Source organism: Bos taurus, chromosome 1, assembly GCF_002263795.3.
Source record: "Bos taurus isolate L1 Dominette 01449 registration number 42190680 breed Hereford chromosome 1, ARS-UCD2.0, whole genome shotgun sequence".
NCBI lineage: Eukaryota > Metazoa > Chordata > Mammalia > Artiodactyla > Bovidae > Bos > Bos taurus.
This window is the reverse complement of record NC_037328.1, coordinates 71,309,669-71,336,910: the sequence shown is the minus strand read 5'-3', so window position 1 is coordinate 71,336,910 and position 27,242 is coordinate 71,309,669. Positions and strand designations below refer to the sequence as shown.

Genomic DNA, 27,242 nt, shown 5'->3' with positions numbered 1-27,242 from the left:
TTATATTATCTGCCATTAATACAATCTCAAACTCTCTAGTTACTACCTACAAGTTAGATTTGAATTAAAAAAAAAAAAAAAAACTTTCAAATGTCTCTACTTAACTCTTTTAACATCTGGAATGCAACTATTAAAATTATTTTACCGGAGAAGGCAATGGCACCCCACTCCAGTACTCCTGCCTAGAAAATCCCATGGACGGAGGAGCCTAGAAGGCTGCAGTCCATGGGGTCGCTGAGGGTCGGACACGACTGAGAGACTTCATTTTCACTTTTCACTTTCATGCACTGGAGAAGGAAATGGCAACCCACTCCAGTATTCTTGCCTGGAGAATCCCAGGGACGGGGGAGCCTGGTGGGCCGCCATCTATGGGGTCGCACAGAGTCGGACACGACTGAAGTGACTTAGCAGCAGCAGCAGCAGAGGAAGGTACAGGTTCTCATTTCCCAAAATATTGTTTTAACCCATTTGACACCAACACCTGACCTGAACCTACACTGATTGATGCAAAGCTGTTTATAATCATCATGTTTTCTTACTGTGAATATTTCTTGCAGAAAAATAAATAAATAAATAATTTTAATGACCTTGTACATGAATTCTTTTATCTGTGTCAGTTCTGGGGTGGTTTCAATAGATTGATTTCCCCCCTCATGGGTTGTATTTTTCTGCTTTTTTAAACTGCCTGGTATACTCTGACTTGATTATTTCGGTGCTTACTGCTTTTGAACTGTGCTGCTGGAGAAGACTCTTGAGAGTCCCTTGGACAGGAAGGAGATCAAACCAGTCAATCCTAAAGGAAATCAACCCTGAATATTCACTGGAAGGCCTGATGCTGAAGCTGAAACTCCAATACTTTGGCTACCTGATGTGAAGCAACAACTCATTAAAAAAGACCCTGATGCTGGGAAAGATTGAGGGCAGGAGAAGGGGATGACAGAGGACGAGATGTTTGGATGGTATCACTGACTCAATGGACATGAATTTGAGCAAACTCCAGGAGATGGTGAAGTACAGAGAAGTCTGATATGCTGCAGTCCATGGGGCTGCAAAGAGTTGGACATGACTGAGTGATTGAATAATAACCAATTAACTTATAAATACAGATGTAGCACTTCCAAAAAAAGTTGATAAGATGGCTGGATGGCATCACCAACTTGATGGACGTGAGTCTGAGTGAACTTTGGGAGTTGGTGATGGACAGGGAGCCTGGCGTGCTGCAATTCATGGGGTCACAAAGAGTTGGACATGACTGAGTGACTGAACTGAACTGAAGTGGAATATATCCTAAAAAACTAGGATCAAAATGCTTAACTATGCAGCACCTCAGGATGCAAGCCATATCTATTCTATTGTCTGTCTATGCTCATTAGACCTGGTGACCTGATCTCAGAGCTTTAAAAAATTCTATAGCTAACAATTTTATATTTCTATCCTGGATCCCAGACTTCCACATTCAACAGCCTATTCAATATATCCACATGGACACTTGGATATCTTAATAGGCACCTCAAACCTAACATGTCCAAAACAAGTTAAAAATGTTACTTCCTGATCTGGTACCTGCTACCTCCACTTCTCTTCTCTACTTGCAGTCTTCCCCATTTCAGCCAAGGAGAACCTCAGTTTCATCACTCCAACTGCTTAGGCCAAACTCCTAGGGGCATCTCTCCCTCTCTGTCATGTAGGGTCTCCTTTCAAAGTACATTCAGAATCCAACTACTTTTTCCAGCCTCCCCCAACACCATTCAGGTCTCAGCTATCATCATTTCTTGCCTGGATCACTGCATCAGCCTCCTAACTGATCTTCCTGCTTCTGCCTTTGCCTCTCTTGAGAATCTCTTCTCAACAAAGTAATCCCATCAAAATCTAAGAGTGATCCTGTTAAAACAGAAGGAAGATCACTTTCACTTCTCTATTCAATACTCTCCAACAGTCTCCTCGTCTTACTTGTGCAGAAGCCAAAATTCTTCAAAGGCCTATGGTACCACAGTTGGCTTCATGTCTTAATTGATCCACCTTTTTTCTCCTGCCATGTACTCAACTGTAGGCTAGCTATGCTAGAATCCTTAAGGATCTTTGAATATATAAGAAATGCTCCTGCTTAGGGCCTTTACACATGATGGAAATGTTCTTCCCTTAAGTAAGTGAGTACCACTCTCTTATTTCCTATGTTCAAATGCTACCTCAGTGAAGCCTCCCCAACCACTCTTTGGAAATTGGACACTTGACTCTCTGCCTACCAGCCCCAGTACTTCAGGGTCCATCATTTAACATATTACATATTATTTCTATTTTAAAAATTGTCTTTCTCCTCCTTCTATAGTGGCAGAAATTTTTGTTGGTTCTTTAAGACTGTACCTTGCATAGCACCTTATTGATCTGAGTGTCTTGAGCAAGTACTCAAATCAGTGTTTGCCAAACATATGAATGAACCAGTTTGGGGGTTTTAAAAACTGTTCTCCAGTGTTTTAAAATTAATCACTTCTATATAAATACTTTAATTGCTCAGTTGAACTGGAATCTCTGCAAGACGATGAAAAGTACTAGGAAAATGAGCATTAAAAGCCAACACAATCCCAACAGAGCACCTTCTACATATACCCATTACACTGGCCTCTGTAGCTCATTTTACAGCATGTCCAACTTATTTTGAAAAAAATTTTTTTTAATTTCTGGCAATAAGTCTGTAGTCATGTATGGTAATTTAAAACTTTAAAATAATTACTTCATTGAGATGTAATTCACATCACCCTTTTAAAATGTACAATTTAAGGTCTTTAGTATATTTATAAGACTATACAGCTATCACTAATGTCTAATTGCAGTATATTTTTATCCTTCCAAAAAAGAACACTCACATGTATTACATTTCCTCCTCTCTTCAGTCGCTGTAAACCACTAATCTCTTGTCTCTATGGATGTGCCTGTTCCAGAGACTTCATAGTCGGTTGATCCTCATTATTTGAGGATTCCATATAGGTGAATTTACCTATTCACTACAATTAATCTGTAACCTCCAAATCAATACGCTCAGTGCTTCTGTGGTCATCTATAAACATCTGCAGAGGTTAAAAGCAGCGTACTGTTCAGCATTCCTAAGGGCAAGAAGGCTATAATGTGCCTTATGGAGAAAATGTACTGGTTTGATAAGCCAAATTCAAGCATGGGTTACAGTGGCTGTTAAGTCTAACATGACTGAATCATCAATATATATTAAATAAAGTGTATTTAAACAGAAATAGACATAAAGCAAGGTGAGGTACTGATCAGTTGACAAAAATGTGACTTCCTCTAGAAGCAATGGTTCAGTATTTGTTAATTCAGTGTTTGCTGTTTTATAGAACCTAACTACCCTACCACAAATGAGGAATCAAAACTGTAAAGGGAATCCAACAATATGTAATCTTTTATGTCTGACTTCTTTCACTTATCATAATGCCTTCAAGGTTCAATGCTGCATGTATCTGTACATCTTTCCCTTTATTAAGGCTAAATAACATTCCACTGTATGGATATACTACTTTTCTTTATTCACTCATTAGGTGACAGACATTTCCACCTTTTGGCTATTATGAATAATGCTGCTATGAACATTTGTGGACAAGTTCTTGGGTGAATATATACTTTTAATTCTCTTGGTTATTTACCTAGCAGATTAACTGCCAAGTTACATGGTAACTCAATGTCAATTTTTAAAGAAACTGCCAAACTGTTTTCCAAAGTGCTATGCCATTTTACATTCCCACTAGCAATGCATGAGGGTTCCAGTTTCTCCAGATTCTCACCAATACTTATCATTTTCTGCCTTTTTTATTACAGTCATTCTAGTAGGCATGAAGTGATTTTATTGAGGTTCTGATTTGCATTTTTTAAACTGATATGGAGTTATATATGGTAATGTAAAAGAAGGAAGGAAAGAGGGGAGGGAGGGTGGAAGGAGGAGAAGGGAGAAAAGGAGGAAGGGAGCAAAGAAAGGAAGGGAAAAAGAGAGAAAGAAGCAAAGTTGGAACTCTACCTCAGCTGCTGGAACATGAAACCGTTTAAAGTCTACTGACTTCATCTGTTTCTGGGGACCCTCACTCTTTTGTCTGAATGTGGCTTTAACACTGCCATCTACCCAGCCTCCTCACAGATGGGATCCTGCTTTCCTCTTTGTAGCTTGGGGTACAGAGGCCAAAGTTCAAAGTCAATAACCTGAAGGTTATATCTACAGTCTCTTAATTCTACAGAAAACTGAGCAAATTCTTATTTATGTGCAAATTTAAGAAATAATATAGCTTGTCAAAAAATTACGAACTCTTTAACCTAACACATTCAACTCAATAACTCAGAAGCAAATACTTTCTAGATATAGAGTGAGAGAAGAGACTGGGCTTTTTTTTTGGGGGGGCGAGTTTGTTGTTTTTAATCAATTTTGTATCCTAAATCCTTGGCCAGTGCCTAGAATATGCAAGTTCTAAATTAATGATTCAAAGAAAATTATTTTCTAAAAGTAAGTTTAGTGTTTAACTGGTCTTACCCTCAAAGGATTTTCATTGAGGTATGGAGGCTCTCCTTCTACCATTTCAATAGCCATGATACCCAGAGACCAGATGTCTACTTTGGGGCCATAAGCTTTCCGTGTAACCACCTCTGGTGCCATCCAGTATGGCGTTCCAACCATGGTACTCCGCTTACTCTGCTCAGGGGTGATCTGGGCACAGAAACCAAAGTCAGCTACAAAACAAAAAAAAAGATACAAAACATCTTGAGTTAATGGTGTCCATGGGTTGTTTTAGGAGTTTACTTTATATGACAACGAATTATATTTGAGTATTCATGAGTATTCAGTCTCTTAGTTTTCAAGAATGTATTAATAAAGTAAACCAGAATGGGCTTACAGATATTTTGATATTATATACATTCACTTTTTAACTTTTACTTCCCAAAAGAAGAAGGTAATTTATTAGGAAGGTTTTTATTCTAAACAATTAATTTTATCCTAAAACTTTTAATAAAGTTGAAAAAGATCTAAAAGAAAAAGTAACCAAAGGTGGACACCAAAACTGTCTCCACTGTCAATCAGGCAAAGGTCAGGAAGTGGACACTACTTTTGAGGGAAAAAAACAGAAGCTAGAATTAATAAGAAGCATATGAGTCAGCAAGAGAGCCCAGAAAAAGAACACATTTAACTGCAACTGTACCCACAAGGTCTTCACCAGCATTACTCTATTCCAACCACCTCATTTTATAACTGAGGAGCAGGATACCTAATTTAGAACCCAGCGTTAATTCAGTAGGAAAGTCAAGATAAGAATCTAGAACCGTTTCCTTCCTTCTACTGTTAAACTCATTCTATTCCATGTGTAAATACTGTTAACATTTAGGACTGTAAGTTCTGGACTTCTGTTATGCATTTCCAAATATACAAAAAATATCTACAAACTGGTTTATTTTACTTAAATATTTTACTTAGGATATTTTGTAAACTGCTTTTTACAACTATTTTTAGAGATCTTTCTGTATTACTATACTAACCTACCTTATTATTCTAACTACACAACTTTACAGAACATAAAAATACCTTAATGTTTTTAACCATTTCTGTACTACTAGATTATTTCAGATATTGTTGGTTTTCCTTTACAAGGTTGCAGAGAACATTTTTGTACTTATTGCTGTGCATACGTTCAGCAGTTTTATAGCAGACAGTCTTAAAAAGCAATTGTTAGGTCAAATCATAACATTTATAGCTAAAATGAGTGCTTATAAAACTGTTTCAAGTACCTCATAAGAAAAAACATACCACATTATAACTTTATAATAGGTACATTTATTATTATGACTTCCATTTTACAAATGGGGAAACTGAGGAACACCAAGATCATTCATCTAGTGAGTGGCAGAGCCAGGGTAAAATATTATCCAAAAAGGTCAAATTTAGTTTACCTGTATATTACCTGTATAATGTATGAGAATATCAATTTCTAGCTTTCCCATGAAAATTACAATTATTAACTATATATTTGACCACCAAATAGAAACTAAATCCTCATTCTTACAGTTGAATAACCTCTGAAGGATTTTTTTTTTTTTTTCCCACTTTTTGGCTGGACTACAGAGCTTATGGGATCTTAGTTCCCCAACCAGGCATTGAACTCACACCCCCTACATTCAAAGTGCAGAGTCTTAACCACTGGACCATCAGGGAAGGCCCTGAAGAATCTATTTTTAAAGAGATGTTGAAAAAGGAGCCAAATTCTCTAGGCAAACAGAAGAAATAGTTTTTGGTCTCCTGATCCAAGAAATGTCTTGCATTTTGCATAGTTGGAGAAACTTCAGTAGAAGTTCTTGAATCCTCCAGAAGGCATGGTTGGAACTGAGATTATAGCCAGCAGAGGAAGAGAGGTTTTTTTTTTCCCCATGACTCTATCCTGTCTGGTACAGAAGACAATTAGGGAAAGGGGTTTACAGACGATTTTCTCCCTAAAAATGTCATCTCTGATGTCTGGGTCACACAGGCCTCTCCTAATTAGACCACCATTTACCAAATTCAAAGAAAGACGAACAGCATAATGAGAAAAATCTACCCCAACAGGTAGCAGAGACAAATCCAAGTTTATGTTTGGGAGACAGCACCAACATTACAATAGTACCCGGCACTGCTCCTCAGTGTTTTACATTTTTGGTACTCAGAAGAATTCTCTTGAGATAGGTACTATTATTTTCCTTATTATACAAATGAGGAAACAAACATAAACAGATTACATAATTCCACCCCAAATTATTCAGCAAGTAGCAGTAGATCCACTATTTAAACTCAAGCTGTCCAGCTGATGGTCCATATCTTTTTACTACTATTCTCCCCCACTCCATGTATTGTCATAAAAACGTTAATAGCAGGAAAGAGTTTTTACTTAAACAAAATGCAGAAAATTATAAGTAACATATAAATGTTATCTATTCACGTATTACTCACTAAGTTTAACAGATCCTTCCATGCCCAAAAGCACATTGTCACTTTTGATGTCTCTGTGGATCACTTGATTAGCATGTAAAAACTCCAATGCCTGTAAACACTGAACAGAAGAAAAACACGTATCAATGAAATAGTCCCTGAAAAGTCTAAGGGAAATTCACATACACTATTTACCTGAGTACCACCTCTAGTATCTAGTAGAAGACACTCTAATAATACATTTACAGAGAAAAAAAATTCTGTCACATGCAAAGTTACAAAAATAAGACACCTTAAATAATTAGATCCTGCTCTTCCTACTCTGGTCTTATCCAGAAACAACTATTAAATAATGTCTTATCTAGTCTTATTTCTGCCACAGGTTATTTAATACCATAAGAATATCACTTAGTCTTCAATGTTCTCATTTTGAAATGAATGGGCGGGTCAATATGATTTCTAGGCCTGTTCAGGTTTAAATTTAAACGTCTAAAGGTACACAGCACTTGGTAAACATGCACAAGCCTTTTTACATATCATTTCAACAGTAATGGGGACTTCCCAGGTGGTTCAGTGGTAAAGAATGCCTGCCAAAGCAGGAGCCACAGGAGATGCAGGTTCGATCCCTGGGTCAGGAAGATCCCCTAGAGGAGGAAATGGCAACCCATTCCCATATTCTTGCCTAGAGAATTTTAAGGACAGAGAAGCCTGGCAGGCCACAATCCATGGGGTTGCAAAGAATCGGACGTGACTGAGTGACTAACACTTTTCACTTTCAACAGTAAAGGATAAACTTGTAATCATTCCTATCTGAATCTGAGATACTCAGAAGTCTAATCAATATAAGACACTGGGTAGTCTGGTTCTTTCCAGTTCTTCAGTATGATGTAAAATGTTTTCTTCCTTTCTTCTATGGTAGGTTTCATATAAAGCTATATCCATATCCTAGATACTATGCCATATTTCAGAAAGCACTGAGTCAAAAGAGCAGAAAAAGTACTCTCACTTCCTTAAAAACAGAATGAGGTTAAATTTTTTAAATCTGCTTGCTAAGATTTTTTAATGTAAACCGCATATAAATTGTAACTTGGAAAAAGCTATGTTTTTATTTCTTACCCACATTAAAGTAGAACAACAAATGAAGTCTGTACATCTTTACAACTAAAAATTTCATTCAAAACACTGCACTACTCAAAGAAAAAAACTAGTACTGCGTCACATTTACCAAGCATTTAAGCAGATTTCTGAAAAGAATAAATCCCCAGAAAAATACTTGTAGGAATAAACAGAAGAACTCTTAAAATAACCTTATACCAATTAGGAATAAATAGAGGAACTCTTAAAATAACTTTACACCAATTATGACAAAAATTATTAGAAAAACAAATTAAGTATAAATAAATTCTTGTTCTTATCAACTTTTAAGTGACCAAACATTCTTCATTTTTTCAAACATTCATTGTTAAGGGATATATTATTAAACTATCATATTTAAAACTATTAAAAAGTTCTTATTTCCATCCTTCCTGAAACAATCAGGAGGAATATCCATTAAATGAAGCATAACCACACCAGAATTAAAATCTTCGAAGAATATTTTTTTAAAAAAAAATGCCAAATAAAAGACGAAAAAAGAAAAACATCACATATATTGTTCTTACATGAACAAAGGTTATAATTTACTTATAATTCACTGTAAAAATGAGGGAAGCCTAATCACAGGAAACATAACAGTTGTAAGAACTGTCACAATTTCGTCCTTTGTGATAATGATTCCTAGGATTCCAAGTAGTGTCTCAGTTTTAATGACAATCTCATTAACCTAAGTTTCATCCACAGGAAAAAGATTACATGGAAGACAGAAAGGCTCATTTTTGGCTTAGATGTAGGCAATGTGACAGAATTCTACTGGCCTAAACAAACAGTGTGTCTCAAAATTCATTAATGAATATCATTTCATTGGTCGCCTTTAAGGAAATCAATAAATCCACAAGCAGACATTAATACATACCTAGGGAGAAGATGTGTGCCACTTTGTCCGTGCTTCCACTGTTGAGTGGTATATTTTTAATGGCACCCCCTCTTACCCTCAAAAGTATCCTACTTGAATAAATAAATATTTCCCTTTTTTCAACTCGGTTAACCACATGTTACTGTAACTTATCAAAAAGGGAGCAAACTCACCTCTCTGCACACAGCAGCTATCTGGGCTTCATCCATGCATGTCTCTGTGACAACATCAGTAAGGGATCCTCCGGCCAGGTACTCCATGACCACAAACAATTCATCTCCCACCAGGTAACTAAAAGAGAACAGACAAAATACATCCACACTTTCACTTCTTCTAAATACATGGTGCTCTATATTGAAGATTTCAATTATTAGACACCCTGATAAAAAAAAACAGCCCAGAAAGCTGGTAGCTTTGATAGCTAGGAAGAACACTGAAAAGGTGCTTTGTAACAGCACAGAAAAGCAACAGAAGGTCATTATGATTTTCCTAAATCACTTTAAAATTTACCCACAATTCTAACTTGAGTGTGTACATAGATTATTCCAGTTAATATAACCCTGTATGGTATGAACTTCCAGATGATGGAGGCTTCCAGGAGATGGAGACCTGGAAAGGTTTGGTAACTCATACAAGGTCACATAGCCAGTAGGTGACAGAACCAGAATCTGAAACTAAACACAACTGGTTCCAAAGCTTATGGCTTACCTTAACCACCCATGCTTTACTGACTTGTTAAAAAGCAGAGAAATGTACCTGGAAAGTTTATTTCTATGAACATGGTCTCCAGAGGTAGGCCTAAAGTCTAAAAGTATGTTTTCTCTTAATCCATTCAAAACAAATTTAAATACGGAAATTAAAAAAAATCACCTATAGTTCCCTATCTCCAACACAATCACTATTGTAATTCTCACTTATTTTTCTACTATTCTTCTTTCATTCACATAGACATCCTGCTTTAAAAACAAATCTGTTGTAAGGGAATTTCCTTTTGGCCCAGTGATCAGGACTTCGTACTCTCACTGCCAACCCATGGGCAGGGAACTAAAATACCATATGCTGCATAGTGTGGCCAAAAAAACAAAGGCTGTAAAATACATAATTTTCTCTTCTACTTTTTGTTCTGTTATTTGACATCAATTCCTAAATTATATGAGGTTTTGATAAACATGTTATTTTTCCAAGACAAAATCTGAAATAAAATTGACCTGAAAGTTTAAAAATTGAGCGGTCAATCACCTCTGTATCAAGACATGAATCACAGCCAATCTTTCCTTAGTGTTTCTGCTCCTGATCATTTGGACTTGTTATGAGCACTAGTAGCAGTGTCCTCCATTTAACTGCCTTCTCTTGATTGCCAACTGATACCTAAGTAGAAAAGGGACCTTCTAAACTGTAACATGGGCTTCCCTGGTGGCTCAGTTGGTAAAGAATGTGCCAGTAATGTGGGAGACCTGGGTTCAATGCCTGGGTTGGGAAGATTCCCTGGAGGAGGGCATGGCAACCCACTCCAGTATTCTTGCCTGGAGAATCCCCAAGGACAGAGGAGCCTGGCGGGCTACCGTCTATGGGGTCGCAAAGAGTCAGACATGACTCACTGACTAAGATCACAAACTGTAACATGCTATTTTCACCTCTCTCCCTACTTTGAGTTTACTTTTCAGTGTTGACACTCAACCCTAGTCTGGCTAATCTCCAAAACCATTTTTCTCCCAATGTTTAAGAAATATTTCTATTTACCTGTCCAAGAAATTAACTATGTTGGGATTCTTTAATTCTTTCATCACCAGAATCTCATTAATGATCAATTCCTTCTTTGGCTGTTTCTGTAAATTAATCTGCTTAATAGCAACCTATGGTGGAAACAGGAAAAAAAATCAGAACAAGCTTCCTAATTCTCTTAGAAAATCATAAACACTAATAAGTTAATCATCTAATTTATTACATACATCCTATTCAGTGAGATTACAATTTACTCATAGGCAGTGCTTTAACTTCCACACTGCCTATGCACAATTCTTTGTAATACAGAAGCCCTAGTATTTTCGGATTTCTCTTGAAATCTAAACCCAAGGTCAGTCCAGTGCCAGAAATTAATCCTCTTTTCATCCAAACTAGGAAAATAGTTTTTAAAATATTTATTTGTGAAACTAAACACATAATTAATTACTTCTTTTTTCCCCCTCAGTAAGGAAGATACTATAAAATTCTCTAGAGCAATCCTTCAACATATTCAACTGAAAAAGAAATTCCTCATTGATTATTCACAGGCAGATCTAGGTTCTGCCTATAGTAAAAGCTAATGGTAACACCCAGAAGTAGGAAAAAATTGCTTACCTCTTGTCCCAATGCCACATCTGTAGCAGTGAAAACTGTGCCAGAAGCCCTAGGGAAAAAAAAGACACAAGCAGATTTAAGATTTCTAAATCATTCTCATTAACATCCAAAGACTTTATTCTCAAAACAACTGGAAGGGGGTTAAAGAACACTGAAGACAGAACATCTTTAAAAAAGGTAAAAGCAAAAACAAAGAGGGGAAGAGTAAGAAAGAGGTAATCCTTGTGGCTAAAACTTATATTAGAAATTTGTCATAAATTTCAGACCTACAAAAACATAGTAAAAAGATCAGACAAGAAGAAATCAGTAACATATACTCATGGATTTATTTCCCTTCTTAAGAAACAAAGAACTACAAACAAATTTAAAGGTTCTTATGTGGCCTTTCCAAAGGCATCCGCCCTCTTCCCCAAAGTAACCTGTGCTGGACATTCACTCTGTATTCAATGTGCATAATTGCCACATGTTTCTCTATACTTTACTAAGGACACAGATGTGTACCACTACAGAAGATATTTAATGTATTTTTAAAACTTCATATAAATTATTTCATTTTACGTATTTTCCTATAATTTGCTTTTCTGATTCAACACTGAGTTGAGAACTATAGTCTAAGGGGTTGGAGAGTCAGACATGACTAAGCAACCATCACTTTCACTTTTTCATACTGCTGCTGCTGCTAAGTCGCTTCAGTTATGTCCGACTGTGTGACCCCAGAGACGGCAGCCCACCAGGCTCCTCTGTCCATGGGATTCTCCAGGCAAGAACATTGGAGTGGGTTGCCATTTCCTTCTCCAATGCATGAATGTGAAAAGTGCAAGTGAAGTCGCTCAGTCGTGTCCAACTCTTAGCGACCCCATGGACTGCAGCCTACCAGGCTCCTCCATCCATGGGATTTTCCAGGCAAGAGTACTGGAGTGGGGTGCCATTGCCTTCTCCACTTTTTCATACTACTATTTATTTATCCATTATCAGGCTCAAGGATACAAACATGATTTTCAATTTTTTTGTTATTAAAACCAGAAGTGCAATTAAATTTTACTTTTAAAAGGAAATTCGTTAAGTTTTCAAAAAGACTTAAGCTCACTGTCAAAACTTACAGAATACTTTCCAGAAGTAACATTAAGAATTCAAGATGTTCATTTGCTCTCAAGCAATAGAGAAGAAAAAATTTCAGTTAGCATAGTTTTAAAATACAAATTATTGGGAATTCCCTGAGAGGCCAGTGGTTAGGACTCTGAGCTTCCACAGTGGGAGACCTGGATTTGATCCCTGGTCAGGAACTAACATCCCATAAGTCACATGGCATGGCCATAAATAAAGAAACAAATAATAATTATTAAAAATACAAACTATTGAACAACATCAGAAGGGCAGTAGAATTAAGGATTCATACTCATGATGTGACTAAAATGCATTTAAACAAAGAAAACACTATAAACTTGTAGTAAATTTTCTTACTGTCCTTTAAATATTTGCTGGACAATTTCCCCACCCATCTAATCTCTTACCACCAATGTGAAATCACACTTAAGAAGCAGCAATGTACTGCTAGGTAGTACAGTATTTCAATATCATCTAGAAATAAGTTCATTACTTTTACACAAATCCAAGAATACTATTCAGAGAACACCGTAAGTGTGCAATGTCAGTAAGCAAAAGAGCTATCAAGATGGACATCTAGAAAACAATGAATATTCTGTTAATACAGTCACAAATACTTACCCTTGCCCAATTTTTTCATATCTTGTGTATTTTTTCTTAGGGTCACCTATGCTTACAATAGTTCCTATTTTAAACAAAAACAACAAAAATTTGGAAACTCAGTCAAGTATTTTAAAATTGTAAACTAATTCTGATAACATTATTTCTTTTAATAAACCCCACTGATTTTAGAACATACATAACACTAAGTTTCAAAAATAACCTATGCTTCAAACACAAAAGAAATAATAATTAAAAAGTAACAGAAGCAAGAAGATACATTATTTCCACAAGGTTAGACCTCCTAACTAATGTCTTGATTATCCTAACACTTTCTAAAAAATGATGACATTACAGAATGACCAACTATACCAGTTTTCCTGAGACTCAGGGGGTTCTTAGGATGTGGCATGTTAAGTTTTAAAACTTAACCGGTCAAATCCTGGTGAGAGGACAAGTTGGTCATCCTACTTTTCATACTCCACTGAAATGTATCAATATTAAGGTAACAGTAAGTTACAAAACTACTTACTATGAGAAAAAAAAATATATAAAATATCCAAATGAAAAACCCTAATAGCTTTTCTAACTCTTCTCCTATATCTATCTTTTAATATATTTAGTAAATCACTTATTACTATAAAGATTACTCTAATATAAACTAATCATACATCTGCTTAAGAAAAGTTCACAAAGCACAACTAAGAAACAGGTCTTAAAATTAGGATTTTGTTTAAAAAAAAAAAAAAAAAGGTATGATTTTGTACATAAAATCCTAACATAGTCTTATTATAACTAAGTCCAAGCATGAGAAAATCACACTAAATTTTCACTTAAACTTTCACAAGGTAAAAGGAGAGAGGGGCATATCCCAGAAATTCACAAAAATAAACCAATTTTATATAGGTACTCAGCCTCAAGCCTATATCCAATCTGTAATATTTTTCCTTGATGCCTCCAGATCAGTGTCCTAATACAACTCTAGTGGCTATAGACTTATAATGAGATACTACTGCTACCCTCTCTCTGGCCTGTGTGTATTATTTCCAGGGCTTGATTCAGGCCAATGATAGTTGATGGATGAAAATGGAGGAAAAAAATACATTTTATGCTTACACATATTATCTAGATAAGACATTTGGTTTAGTTATTTAGGGACATTTTGTATTCTACAGGTGTGCATAAATATATACAAACTTCCTTTGATAAAGTTTCCAATTAGGACCCTTAGATTTGGCCCTCTGAAATATTGCTCCCCAAAATACTGACTATTGCAAAGACTGCTCACAAGTCGGCACATAATAATAAGCAGGCAAAGAAGAGTATTATTTTGGCTTTACTACATTAACTGAATCTGTTGTTCCTAGGAGAAAACAATTTAAGCCAAAATATAAGGTATAAATTAAGACCCATCCAGGCCAAATGTTTCAGGGGCTGTTAATAATTTAAGAATAATGTAAAATGTAGGCAACATACTTAATTTCTCCATAATCTCTTCATCTGTCATTTTGGCCTTCTTTTTCTGTTTGTCTGAAGTCTTGGCACCACCATCAACATTAGAATCACCAACTGGTGCAGGAATAGGATCAATTACAGATCGTGTATAAATCTGCAGAGAAACAGTTAATTACTAAGACTTGAAGAAAAATATTTTTAGGTATTCTTAACTGGCACACTATTCAGTTCTTTGATTTTTGACAAAAACTAAGTTGTTTCCAGTGTTCTAAAGAATGAGAGTAATACTTTCAGACTTGTTTTACTAAAGATTGGTAACTAAGAGGCAATGTAAAACATTTTTCTTAGGAACATCATATACATATGTTAAAAGCTGTATAGCAAAACAGAAGATTTGTAAATGAAATTTAAGTGCAGTCAGATAAAAAATAATGTGCCAGAAATGAAGCAGAAAGAAATACAACTTTAAAAATCATATTTTTCTAAAAGAGAGAAATAAAGAGCAAAATAATGGAAATCCTGATGTTGCAATGTGAGTGTCAGTCACTCAGTCATGTCTGACTCTTTGCAACCCCATGTACTATAGCCCCCCAGGCTCTTCTGTCCATGGAGTTCTCCAGGCAAGAATACTGCAGTGGGTCGCCATTTCCTTCTCCAGGGGATATTCCCGATACAGGGATTGAACCCAGTGTCCTGCACTGTAGTCAGATTCTCTTCTATCTGAGCCACTAGGGAAGCCTAACTATTATTAATTCCCACAACAATTTTTACACAAATATAATTTCTATCATTTCATTTCAAAGAGTCAAGTATAAATGTAAAGAAAATAGAGCCCTGTACCGATGAGGATACAATGGCAGTCAGTTTTATACCTGTTTACTGTGCCAACACCTCACCACAACCCTCTGTTAGTATAGGGAGTAGGACAGGACTCCTGCTGTCTCTGTCAAATGTTGTTATTGTTAAAATTCTCCCATATCTGTTAGAAATTTCACTCCTGGCAGCCTCTTGAATGATACTAATGTTTTAACAGAAATGTTAAATGGGAGATAAAATACATGCTTTGGATAAGAGGTAAGATCCAAGTTCAAGTTCTAGACTTAGTACTTTTCTACACTGAGATAAACAGAGAAAGGCAGAGAGACAGATGAGGTCTCTGGAAGAGATGGGGTAATGCAAAAAGAAAACACAATATGCATTTTAACTTTTAAAGACCCATTCAACTTTAATTTTCAAAAAAACTAGTTTTTTGATGAATGGTATTTAGGTAAAGATCTCCTAGTTAAATCCCCCATATTAAAATATTTTCAGCAGGAGGACTTTTTTAAAAATCGTGCATGGAACCAGAGATCAAATTGCCAACATCCGTTGGATCATAGAAAAAGCAAGAACGTTCCAGAAAAACATCTATTTCTGCTTTATTGACTATGCCAAAGCCTTTGACTGTGTGGATCACAATAAACTGTGGAAAATTCTGAAAGAGATGGGGATACCAGACCACCTGATCTGCCTCTTGAGAAATCTGTATGCAGGTCAGGAAGCAACCGTTAGAACTGGACATGGAACAACAGACTGGTTCCAAATAGGAAAAGGAGTACGTCAAGGCTGTATATTGTCACCCTGTTTATTTAACTTATATGCAGAGTACATCATGAGAAACGCTGGACTGGAAGAAACACAAGCTGGAATCAAGATTGCCGGGAGAAATATCAGTAACCTCAGATATGCAGATGACACCATCCTTATGGCAGAAGGTGAAGAGGAATTCAAAAGCCTCTTGATGAAAGTGAAAGTGGAGAGTGAAAAAGTTGGCTTAAAGCTCAACATTCAGAAAATGAAGATCATGGCATCCGGTCCCACCACTTCATGGGAAATAGATGGGGAAACAGTGGAAACAGTGTCAGACTTTATTTTTCTGGGCTCCAAAATCACTACAGATGGTGACTGCAGCCATGAAATTAAAAGACGCTTACTCCTTGGAAGTAAAGTTATGACCAACCTAGATAGCATGTTCAAAAGCAGAGACATTACTTTGCCAACAAAGGTCTGTCTAGTCAAGGCTATGGTTTTTCCAGTGGTCATGTATGGATGTGAGAGTTGGACTGTGAAGAAGGCTGAGCGCCGAAGAATTGATGCTTTTGAACTGTGGTGTTGGAGAAGACTCTTGTGAGTCCCTTGGACTGCAAGGAGATCCAACCAGTCCATTCTGAAGGAGATCAGCCCTGGGATTTCTTTGGAAGGAATGATGCTTAAGCTGAAACTCCAGTACTTTGGCCACCTCATGCGAAGAGTTGACTCATTGGAAAAGACCTGGATGCTGGGAGGGATTGGGGGCAGGAGGAGAAGGGGACGACAGAGGATGAGATGGCTGGATGGCATCACTGACTCGATGAACATGAGTCTGAGTGAACTCCGGGAGTTGGTGATGGACAGGGAGGCCTGGTGTGCTGCGATTCATGGGGTCGCAAAGAGTCAGACACGACTGAGCGACTGATCTGATCTGATCTGATGCATGTATGCTCAGTCATGTCCGACTATTTGTGACCCTGTGGACTGTAGCCCACCAGGCTTCTCTGTCTGTGATATTTCCCAGGCAAGCATACTGGAGTGGGTTGCCATTTACTTCTCCAGGGAATCTTCCCGACCCAGAGATCATCTCCTGCATTGGCAGGTGGATTCTTTACCACTGAGGCCAACTGGGAAACCCTTTTAAAAACCACTGGAAATCAAATACAGACTGCTGTTTTTTAAAACTCATATGCACAGACACACAACCCAGTTCATTAATCAGAAACTCACTGATTTTGTATGATCTGGTCGTGGAGCAATAACAGGAGGAAGAGCCTCTTCATCATCGTCATCTTCCTCTGTTACTACTGCTGATGTTTCCGATCCCTTGGTATTCAGCTGCATTTATCATATAAGCAAAGTAAGAGAGACAAGTCAAACATAACAATAGATGAAAATACAACTATCTCTTTTTTGAACATACTTGAAAATATATTTACTAGCTCACTTCAAAGCAATAAAACCTTACTTGTTCTAATCTAATCATTTTTAAAGGTAATAAAAGTTTATGAAACAAATGTATACAGTAAATACCAAGTATTCTTAAGAGAGAATACTATATAGAGAATTTTATATCCTTTAAGCAAGCCCAAAAAGTAAACAATCACTTCATTTGTTAAGACCAAAAACAAAAATCCACTGGGCTTTGTATAAGTCAGAGTTTTTCAGTTATTTAAAACAGCCTGATTCACCAGAAAAAGTGTTGGCTAACAAAGCAAAAGAGCAAGGCATTATCCTTTATACAGAGTGTATTATTTGCAAGGTGGGTGCTAGATATGGATTTTACATGTTATTACATATAGTGTTCAAATAACTCCAGGAGATGGTTTCCTCCAAACTGAGGAACTGAAAATAAAACAGCTATTATTTGCAGGAGGTGTTTGTGCTTACATGGTAACTTAGATGAAGTCTCAGACAACTCGGAAGATTCTGACAGGCTTCTTATTCTTCAGTATATTTCCATAGTCTAGATTCGGTAAGACGGTGCCAGAGGAAAACGCTGGCAAGTTCTTTGTATTCATGGTTATACATGAAAACATTATCAAAAGTAACTAAATTGCTCTAACAATCATAAGTTTTAGTTACTATAAGCATCATTGGAGGAAATTCTATTTGCTTAACAAAGATTCCTCAACTAATCAAGTACCTATCTAAAAGTACATATCAAGTAGTTATTTCTGAAGGCTGTAATTTATTTTGGCAAGTAAAATAAAAACTAAGATTTGTTTTGGGTAACTTAAAAGAAGAACTATAAGAAATAACATATTAACTTACTGCTGGTGTTCCAGAAGGGAAGCCATCTTTCTCTGAATACAAAAGAGAAAATAATGCTAAGTGAACAATTCAAAAAATAAAATGACTTTTACACAATAAAGGAAGAATAGACAAAAGCAAAGTAAGTGACATGTTCTTACACTGGTATCATTTTGAGTTGAATTAAAACTTAAGAAAAATAATATCAGTTTTTAAATAAGAATTTACACAAGACCATAAACCTCAAATTTAATGGAACTCTGTAAATTTGCTAAAAGTCACTGAATTGCAAACATCAAGTGGGTGAATTTTAGAGCATAAAATTATACCTTAATAAAAAATTTTATTGGAAACTAAACAGAAGTTTATTCATAATGATATTTTTCTCCAGCAAACTGCCTATCAAGGAACTTAGAGAAACCAACAGTAATTGTATAAAGGAAAATTACTGACATAAATTTTGATCAATATGAAAGCAAATCCCTGAAGGCAAAACCACAGTTCATGAAGTCTAAATACCACAATATTCATTCTGGAGTTAGAACAGCAAATTTTGTATTATCCTTTAAAATGCCCAGATACACAAACACACAAACATACCATTTTCTGTTCAGACACTGATTTAAAAAAAATTATTCATTTATACATTATTCATTTAACTGCATTTACTAATTGCAGTTGGGAATAAATGTGACCTTTTGCTAAGGATGTACTACTAGACTACGTAAAAAAGGTCTAAATACACCAAGTGGACCTTATTGGTTCTAAAAGGATATAACCAAATAAGTACAATCAATTAAAACTAAATGTATAATCTTAGCTCAATCATATTATTTCTTAAAACTACATGTATGACTTAAGAGGGGAAAGAAACATTAAATGATAACCCATGATGTAATTAGCAAAATCCACACTGAGGGAAAACAGGACAAATGATTCTTTAACAAATAAACTGTAAGGAAAAGACAGCATGAGTGCTAATGTAACGGCAGGAAGCCTACATAACAGAGATTCGAGACACAATAATTGATTGTAATGTATGGATTTTTTTTCTAGTCCTTATTTGAACAAATGAACTTAAAAAAAAAAAAAATCCACTATTCTCCAGTTCCTACCTGATGATATTCCAAATCTGAGGAATAAATTCTTTGAGTTCCAAAGCTTATATTTATACATGTGATGGCTTTCAATTTTTGAGTGGAAAACATTTTTTATTTCAAAGTCTGTGCATTTATATACAGTAAAATAACCTGTCCCACTAGCAATAAATATATTTCTAGTTTGAACATGTCTGCAAATCAGCCTCTTTCCCATCTGTTGCTGGAACTCATTCAAAAGCAGGGAAGAGAAAAAACCAATAAACAAAAGGCCAAAATATCCACTTTTGGCAAAACTAAGAGATTAATATAATCTCCAGACTCCATATTGTACACAAGAGCTGCCCTCTATTGGTTTACAAAGGGCAGATCTATGCAGGGGAAAAAATAAAGACAACCACCATAGCTTAGCTCTTATTCTTCCAGAAGAATCTTTACTCTCCAATCCCAGTTAAGTGAGCCTGTTACCATGGTCTGATGTCTTACCAGGAGGAGTAAAGCTCAGATATTTCTGCTTCACTGTATTAGAGTCATAGAACTTCAAGACGTCCAGCACTGCCTGAGGATTCTTCTTTTGCTCTAGTTTGGTGATATTGGAGGTCTGCAGTAATCGAGCCCACTGTTCTGGCATGCCCTAATGAAAAGATATTCAGAAATTAGTTGTTTTGAATTGCTCTAGTAAGACCAATTTCCAGAGCAAAGTGACAAAATATATAAAACAAATCAACCTACACAATTGCAGGTTTGACTAAATTTTAAAAGGTCTAGTTTTCTAAATCTATATATGTTGCAAATTATAATCAAGAGCCTCAGCTCCCTAGGAAAAGGACACATCCAACCACAAACACTTCTGTACAAAGAGAAAAGCACTAAGAATTCAGTTTACATGTGGACAGAAAAGAATACCTGAAGGAAAAGCTTGAGCTCTGCTTTATAAATGCATTCCACCTAGGTAAACTTACAGTGAATTCTCCAGTAACAGCATCAAAGCCAACATGGATGGTATGCTCAAAATCAGACGGAGGAGAAATTTCTGGCCTTTCCTTCTCTTTCTTCTTACTTCCTAGAAGGCATTAAAAAAAAGCCTTTTAAAAGGTACTCGTAATCATGTTTATAGTCTTCCCCAAACAGATTAGGAACAAAATTATTCTAAAAAAGAGATTTTCCCTAAAAACACGGGCTGATAGGAAGCTGATAAATCAAGCATAGAAATCTCATGGCTGTAGGGTGGGTATTGTCAACCAGTGTCCTGATTAAAGAAACACAGACTGACCCAACAACAGGCCTAAATAAAAGTGCTCAGGACAGAAGAGACGGTCCCTTAGAGTATTGCTTCTCTCATTAATAAAGAAGTACACTTCACATACTGAACAATTTGGAAAACAGTCTATCGAGCCCTGTTTCTGTATTTACCCAGCAAGAGCAATTTACATTACTATGATTATGGATAACATACACCATGTGAACAGGCAGTTTACAAGGACCATGTCATTTTTTTGTGTGTAACTCTTCCTTTTTATTGATGTTAATAACTGTTACATTTTAAGATTTCCCAGTTTTTCTGTGGTTCTACCAATTATTTTTACATTTCTGCCACACACCTATCTCTGTAAATTCAAACACATCAGTTCCATATTTTTCCTCCACCTAACCACCTTGCTCTCAGATTCTCTTATTTACTCTGCAGCAATTTATGTCAAGACTTCTGGCAGAGATATTAGTCCCAGGTCATCCCTTCACTTTTATGCTGCGCTAGAACTGACTTTTTGTATTCTATGTTCTCTTCTTCTTGGTCTACACCCTTAGCTGATAGCTCTCAACTAATTGTATATGTATTTAGATCCAAAATACCACCCTCCTCTGAATTTCTTCTAATTCTCAGTGTTGCTATTTAGAAGGTCAATGCCACTTTCTCATTTTGAACTACTGTTGAAAATCAACTGATTATATATATACACAAGTCTATTTCTGGATGTTCAACTCTGTTGCAATAATCTCTTTATGTCAATCAGACTAGATTATTGTAGTTTTATAATAAGCATTGAAACTATTAATATATAGTATAAGCCTTTTCTTTTTTAAAAAATTGTTTGGCTCCATTCTAGGTCTTTTGCATTTCCATGTGAATTTTAGAATAAGTTTGATAATTTCTTTAAAAAGTCTGCTGGGATTTTGATTAAGACTGCAATGAATCTATAGATCATTCTAGGAAGAACTGATTTAATAACAATATTGTATCTTCTAATCCATGAAAGTAGTGACTCTCTCCATTTATTTAGGTTTTTTTTCATTCCTCTCAGCAATGTTTTATAGTTTTATCAATGTACAGATCTGTTACTGCTTTTGTCTGATTTCTGGCACAGTATTTCAAAAAGTCTGATGCTATTGCAAATGGTACAGTTCTTTAAATTTTTATTTTCAATTGTTCATTGATGGTACAGAAAAACATAATTCATTCTTAAATATTGATCTTGTATCCTGAAACCTTACTATGAAGCCTTACTTTTTGTTCTAATAGCATTTTTGTAGCTCATTACAGGATTAGCTAAAAAAATTCAATTATGCTGCTGATGAATAAAGACAGGTTTACTTCTTCCTTCCCACTCTGGATTCCCTTTAATTTCTTTTTCTTGCACTGGCTAGAACACTGCTGAATAAAAGTGGTGAAAGGTGAAATCAGGACATTTTTCCTGATCTTAGGAAAAGCCATTAATTTTACCATCTAATTTGATGCCAGGCTAGGTTTGTCAAAAATGTTAAAGGCATTTCTTTCTATTTCAAATTGGCTGAATGCTTTGATCAGAAATGAATATTGGATTTTGTCAAATGTTTTATCAATTTTTATTGGTATTCTCAATAAATTAACTTTTTATTTCATTGATTTTTCTGCATTTTTTATTTCACTAATTTTACACACTGACTTTTATTATTTCTTAATAATCTACTTACTTAGGATCTCACCTGCTCTTCCTTTCTAGCTTATTAAAATGTCTTAACTGAAACCACTGATTTGAAATTTTCCTTTTCTAAAATGGATGTTTAATACTATGCTATGCTAAGTCACTTCAGTTGTCTCCAACTCTGTGCGACCCCATAGACAGCAGCCCACCAGGCTCCCCCATCCCTGGGATTCTTTAGGCAAGAACACTGGAGTGGGTTGCCATTTCCTTCTCCAATGCATGAAAGTGAAAAGTGAAAGCGGAGTCGCTCAGTCGTGTCCGACCCTCAGCGACCCCATGGACTGCAGCCTTCCAGGCTCCTCTGTCCATGGGATTTTCCAGGCAAGAGTGCTGGAGTGGGGTGCCATTGCCTTCTCCGGTTTAATACTATAAACGTCCTTAAGTACTGCTTTAGCAGTATCATACAGATACTGGTGTCTTAAACTTTCATTTTCATTCAGCTTAACATATTTTCTAAATATGTTAATTTCTAAATATGTTTAATTTCTTTGGAAGTGTTTTTATTTACTTTCCAAATATTTCCAGAGATCTTTTCTGTTGAGAACTAATTTCTAACTTAATTGCATGGTGGTCATAGGATTTACTGTGTGATTTGAATCTTCCTAAGTTTATTGAAACTTTAAAAATGGCCACAGAATGTGATATCCTGGCTAATGTTCCACACTCACTTAAAAAGAATGGAATGTTCTATAAACTGGTCAAGTTGGTTGATAGTTTCAGCAATTTTCTACTTGTTCTATCAATTATAGTGAGCAGTGTATTAGAATCTGCAACTGTAATGTATTTGTCTATTTCTTCTTGAAATTCTTTATTCACTTCATGTAATTTGAAACTCTGCTATTAAGTGCATAAATGTTTAGTTCTGTTAAACCATTTTGATGAATATATCCTATTATTATTATAAAATAACTTATTCCTCAGTCTTTAACTATTTAGAGAAATATTTCTTGGTCTCAAGTCTACTTCGTCTGACATTAACATAGCCAGTCCAGTTTTCTTTTCACTGTTAGCATACTTTAAGCAATTATTTATTTTAACCTATTTTGTGACTTTATATTTTTAAAGTGGATTTCTTATAGGTTGTGTATATACTTAGGTCTGCTTTAGCAATCTGTTATTCTTTGCCTTTTAAACGAGGTGTCTAGATCAGTTACATTTAATATGACTGCTACAGCTGGGTTTAAACCCATCATCCTTTTGTTTTCTAATGGTCTCTATTCTGTTTTCACTTCCTTCTTCTTTTGAATTAACTATGTATTTTTTATAATTACCTTTTGTCTGTTTTGTTTTTTTAAGCTATAATTTTCTATATACCATAAAGTTTTCCTACTTAAGTTATACAATTTACTGGGTTTTAGTAGATTTACAGAATTGTGCAATCATCACCACAACATAGCTTTGGAACATCTTCATCATCCCCAAGAAATACCTGTACACGTTAGTCATCACTTCCAGTTGCTCCCTTCGCCTCTGTCCCAGTTCTGAACAGCCACTAATCTACTCCTTACCTCCGAAGATTTGCCTATTCTGGCTGTTTCTTATACAATATGTGGTCTTTTGCAAATGACTCTTTTCACTTTACCTTTTGAGGTTCATTCATGTGAAAGCATGTATCAGTGCTTCATTTCTTAAAAATTCAATTATCATTTTAAAAAATTTAGATAAGAAAAAACATTTACCATTTCCAATGATTTTCATTTCTTTATGCAGATGCACATTTCCATCTGGCATCGTTTTCCTTCTGCCTGAAGGATTAGGTTTAACATTTCTTACAGTGTAGGTATGCTAACTTCTTTCAACTTTTATACATTTAAAAGTTTTCTTTCCCCTTCTGTTTTAGAAGGTATTTCCACAGGATACACAATTCTAAGCTGACAATTTTTTTTTTCTTTCAGTACTTTATAGATGTTGCTCCTTATCTTCTGGCTGCATTGTTGCTTACATAAAGTCTATTGTAGTTTTTTCCTCTATGTGTCTTTTCTTTCTGACAGTTTTTGTTGTTGTTGTTGTTTATAACAACAAGCATTTTTTAAAACCTCCTACTTTTCTAGAGCAGTTTCAGTTTCACAGACAATTGAGCCTAAGGTCTGGACATTTTTAAGATTTTCTACCACTGATTTTAAACAATGATCATGTGCCTCTATGTAGTTTTCATCATTTTTCCTGTGTTCGTTCAGAATTCACTGAACTTCTTGAATCTGTGGGTTTATAGTTTCCATTAAATTTGGGGGATACGGAATCCGCCATTTTTTAAAGTTTTTTTAAAAATAACTTTTCCTGGAGGATAGCTGGTCTACAATGCTGTGTCAGTTTCAGGTGTACACCAAAGTGCATCTCCACTCCTTTTTTAGATTCTTTTTCCATACAGGTCATTGCAGGGTGCTTAGTAGAGTTCCCTGTACTATACAATAGATCTTTAAGTTCTTGCTTTGTTGTTTTTTAACGTCTCCCCTTTCCCTCCTTTGGAGACTTCAGTTATTAGTCTGCCTGAAACTGTCCCATGGATATTTACTTTTGTTTCAGTCTTTTTTCTCTAAATTTTACTTTGGATGGTTTCTGTTGCTATGGTTTTCAAATACACTAATCTTATTCTGTGATACTTAGTCTATTGTTAGTTTTGTCCAGTATATTTTCCAACTCTAAAATTTTGATTTGTTCTTTTTTCTCTCTCCCTTTGCTTCTTAATATGCTGAATCTTTCATTTGGGTTCTTCAACATATGGATATAATTATTTAACACTTTAATGTCCACGTCTACTAATTCTATCATCTGTGTCATTTTAGGATTGATTTCAATTGATGGATTGTACTAATTATGGGTTTTTGCATGCCTGAAAAATGTCAACGAGGTACCAAACACTGACTTTTTTCCTTGATAGGTGTAGGTATTTTTGTATTCCTATAAATAAATATTTGTGCACTTTGTTCTGGGACATAGATAGGTGATTCTTAGCTATCTACACATATAGGAGAGAGTTTAGAAACACTTGATCCTTTTAGGTATGAATCAGTGAGCTGATTATTATAGTTAGATCAGGGCATTTTGGTCTAATCTTGTAAGTGTTATCTTTTCTCTCCTATTTTCCATCTTTGAACTTTTAACTGGGAAATTTTTCTTGACTATCTTCTAATCCTTTGACTATTGCTCTTTTGTTTACGCTGGTAATCCTAACTGCTGATATTCTAAGAATTACTTCTCATTGTTCTCTGACCATTTTTTATCTGAGAATACTTTTCCCATTTTGCGGACGCACTTTTTCTCTTTGAAGATCATATAGTTTGTGTGTGTATAGGCTGGGTTCTTTCCCTGGCTGTTTCTTCTACATTCCTGTTTTATCCCCTGTTGTTTTGAACTCTTATATTAAGGGTTTTTTATAGCTTTAAAAACTGTCCTCTTCTAAGCAAAACGCAGGAGCAGAAGGAACGTCCTGAGGCCTAAGGAAAAGGAGATAAAGATACGGGCGCATCATGACTCATTAGATGTCAGAGAGAACTGGGTTAAGATAGCTACTGATCCTTTGCACAAAAAGTATTTAAAAAGTTAACTTGGAGATAAGTAAGCGTTTTCATTAAAGATGTGTGCGGAGTATCCAAATTATTTTCCCCAGGACATTCTGTTTATCCAGAGAAAAATCTTTCAGTCTCTGTCTGAGGGCTTTGACTCAAAGTACAAGTGCTCTAAAAGCAGGGCAGAAGAAGAGTTCAGTATGTCACCTTTCTTGAATCTGCTTTTTTCATTCTATACCTCTTTCTGACTCCTCTGACAATAAGGAGCCTCTCAGATTTAATTCTCCTCAAATAAATGTATATATCATTTTGTTTTCTGTTCTTCCAGAGGATGGAGTTCATGACTGTGGAATAAAGAAGGGGCCCTGAGGGCCTTCAAAACATCCTATATGTTGGTTGGTCAAAATGTTCCTTTGGTTTTTTTTAAGTAAAAATAAAAGACACGTTTTTCACTTCCACCAAGAACTTTATTGAACAGTGTATTCAAAAAATTCACCATTTAGTTCTACTACTTTCTGCTATTTTTCTGGTAACTTCATCATTTCATCTTCCCAAAACTTTTTATCTTTTTCAGCAAAGAACTGATCCAGGTACCTTTAGAATATTCCAGGGAATTGAAAATCTTTTCAATTAAGAGAATTTTGCAAAGACTGAAAGAAATGGGACATCGGAAGGTGCAATGAGTGGTGAACACAGACGATGAAACAGAACTTCCCAGCCAAGCTTCAACAGTTTTTGTATGCTCATCAAAGAAACATGGGATTTTGTTACCCAGATGGAAGATTATGCATTTTCTGTTGACTAACTCTGGACACTTTTCATCGAGTGCTTCTTTCAGTTGGTCTAATTGGGAGCAATATTTGTTGGATTTAGTAATTTGGTTTTCCAGAAGGAGCTCATAATAGAGGACTCCCTTCTAATCCCACCATATACACAATATCACCTTCTTTGAATGAAGACCAACCTCTGGTGTGGCTGGTGGTAGTTCATTTTGTTTGTCCCACAATCTTCCATTTCACACTCTCGTACAATATCCACTTTCACAACTTGTTTTAAAAATGAAATGCTTTTATTATGTTTAAGTAGAGAATTGCATGCAGAAATATGGTCAAGAAGGTTCGTTTCACTTAACTTACATAGAACCCAAACATCAAAGCAAGTAACATAGCCAAGCTGGTGCAAATGATTTTCAACACTTGATTTGGATATTTTGAATATGTTGGCTATCTCCCACAAGATGCAATGTTGACTGTTCTCAATTAATATCTCAATTTGATCACTAAAAACTTCAACTGGTCTATAGGACTACGGATGATTGTCCAGGGAAAAAATCTCCAGGATGAAGCTTCGCAAACCACTTTTGACATGTTTGATGAGTCATAGCACCTTCTCCATATACTATACAAATCT

General features: G+C 35.7%; 1 protein-coding gene across 3 annotated transcripts in view; it reads right to left on the bottom strand.

Moving 5' to 3' along the window:
- PAK2 (p21 (RAC1) activated kinase 2) overlaps positions 1 to 27,242 on the bottom strand; it is an 88,541-nt gene that overhangs the window by 9,408 nt on the left and 51,891 nt on the right. For all 3 annotated transcript variants that reach the window (XM_059881013.1, NM_001206727.1, XM_024984244.2), the window contains exons 3-13: positions 20,329 to 20,429; positions 19,853 to 20,000; positions 18,291 to 18,322; positions 17,247 to 17,354; positions 14,469 to 14,601; positions 13,014 to 13,077; positions 11,289 to 11,337; positions 10,692 to 10,804; positions 9,125 to 9,242; positions 6,962 to 7,061; positions 4,523 to 4,719 (exon numbers count right to left, since the gene is read on the bottom strand). In XM_059881013.1, the coding sequence (XP_059736996.1) occupies positions 4,523 to 4,719; positions 6,962 to 7,061; positions 9,125 to 9,242; positions 10,692 to 10,804; positions 11,289 to 11,337; positions 13,014 to 13,077; positions 14,469 to 14,601; positions 17,247 to 17,354; positions 18,291 to 18,322; positions 19,853 to 20,000; positions 20,329 to 20,429 (1,163 nt within the window). The remainder of the gene's footprint in view (positions 1 to 4,522; positions 4,720 to 6,961; positions 7,062 to 9,124; positions 9,243 to 10,691; positions 10,805 to 11,288; positions 11,338 to 13,013; positions 13,078 to 14,468; positions 14,602 to 17,246; positions 17,355 to 18,290; positions 18,323 to 19,852; positions 20,001 to 20,328; positions 20,430 to 27,242) is intronic.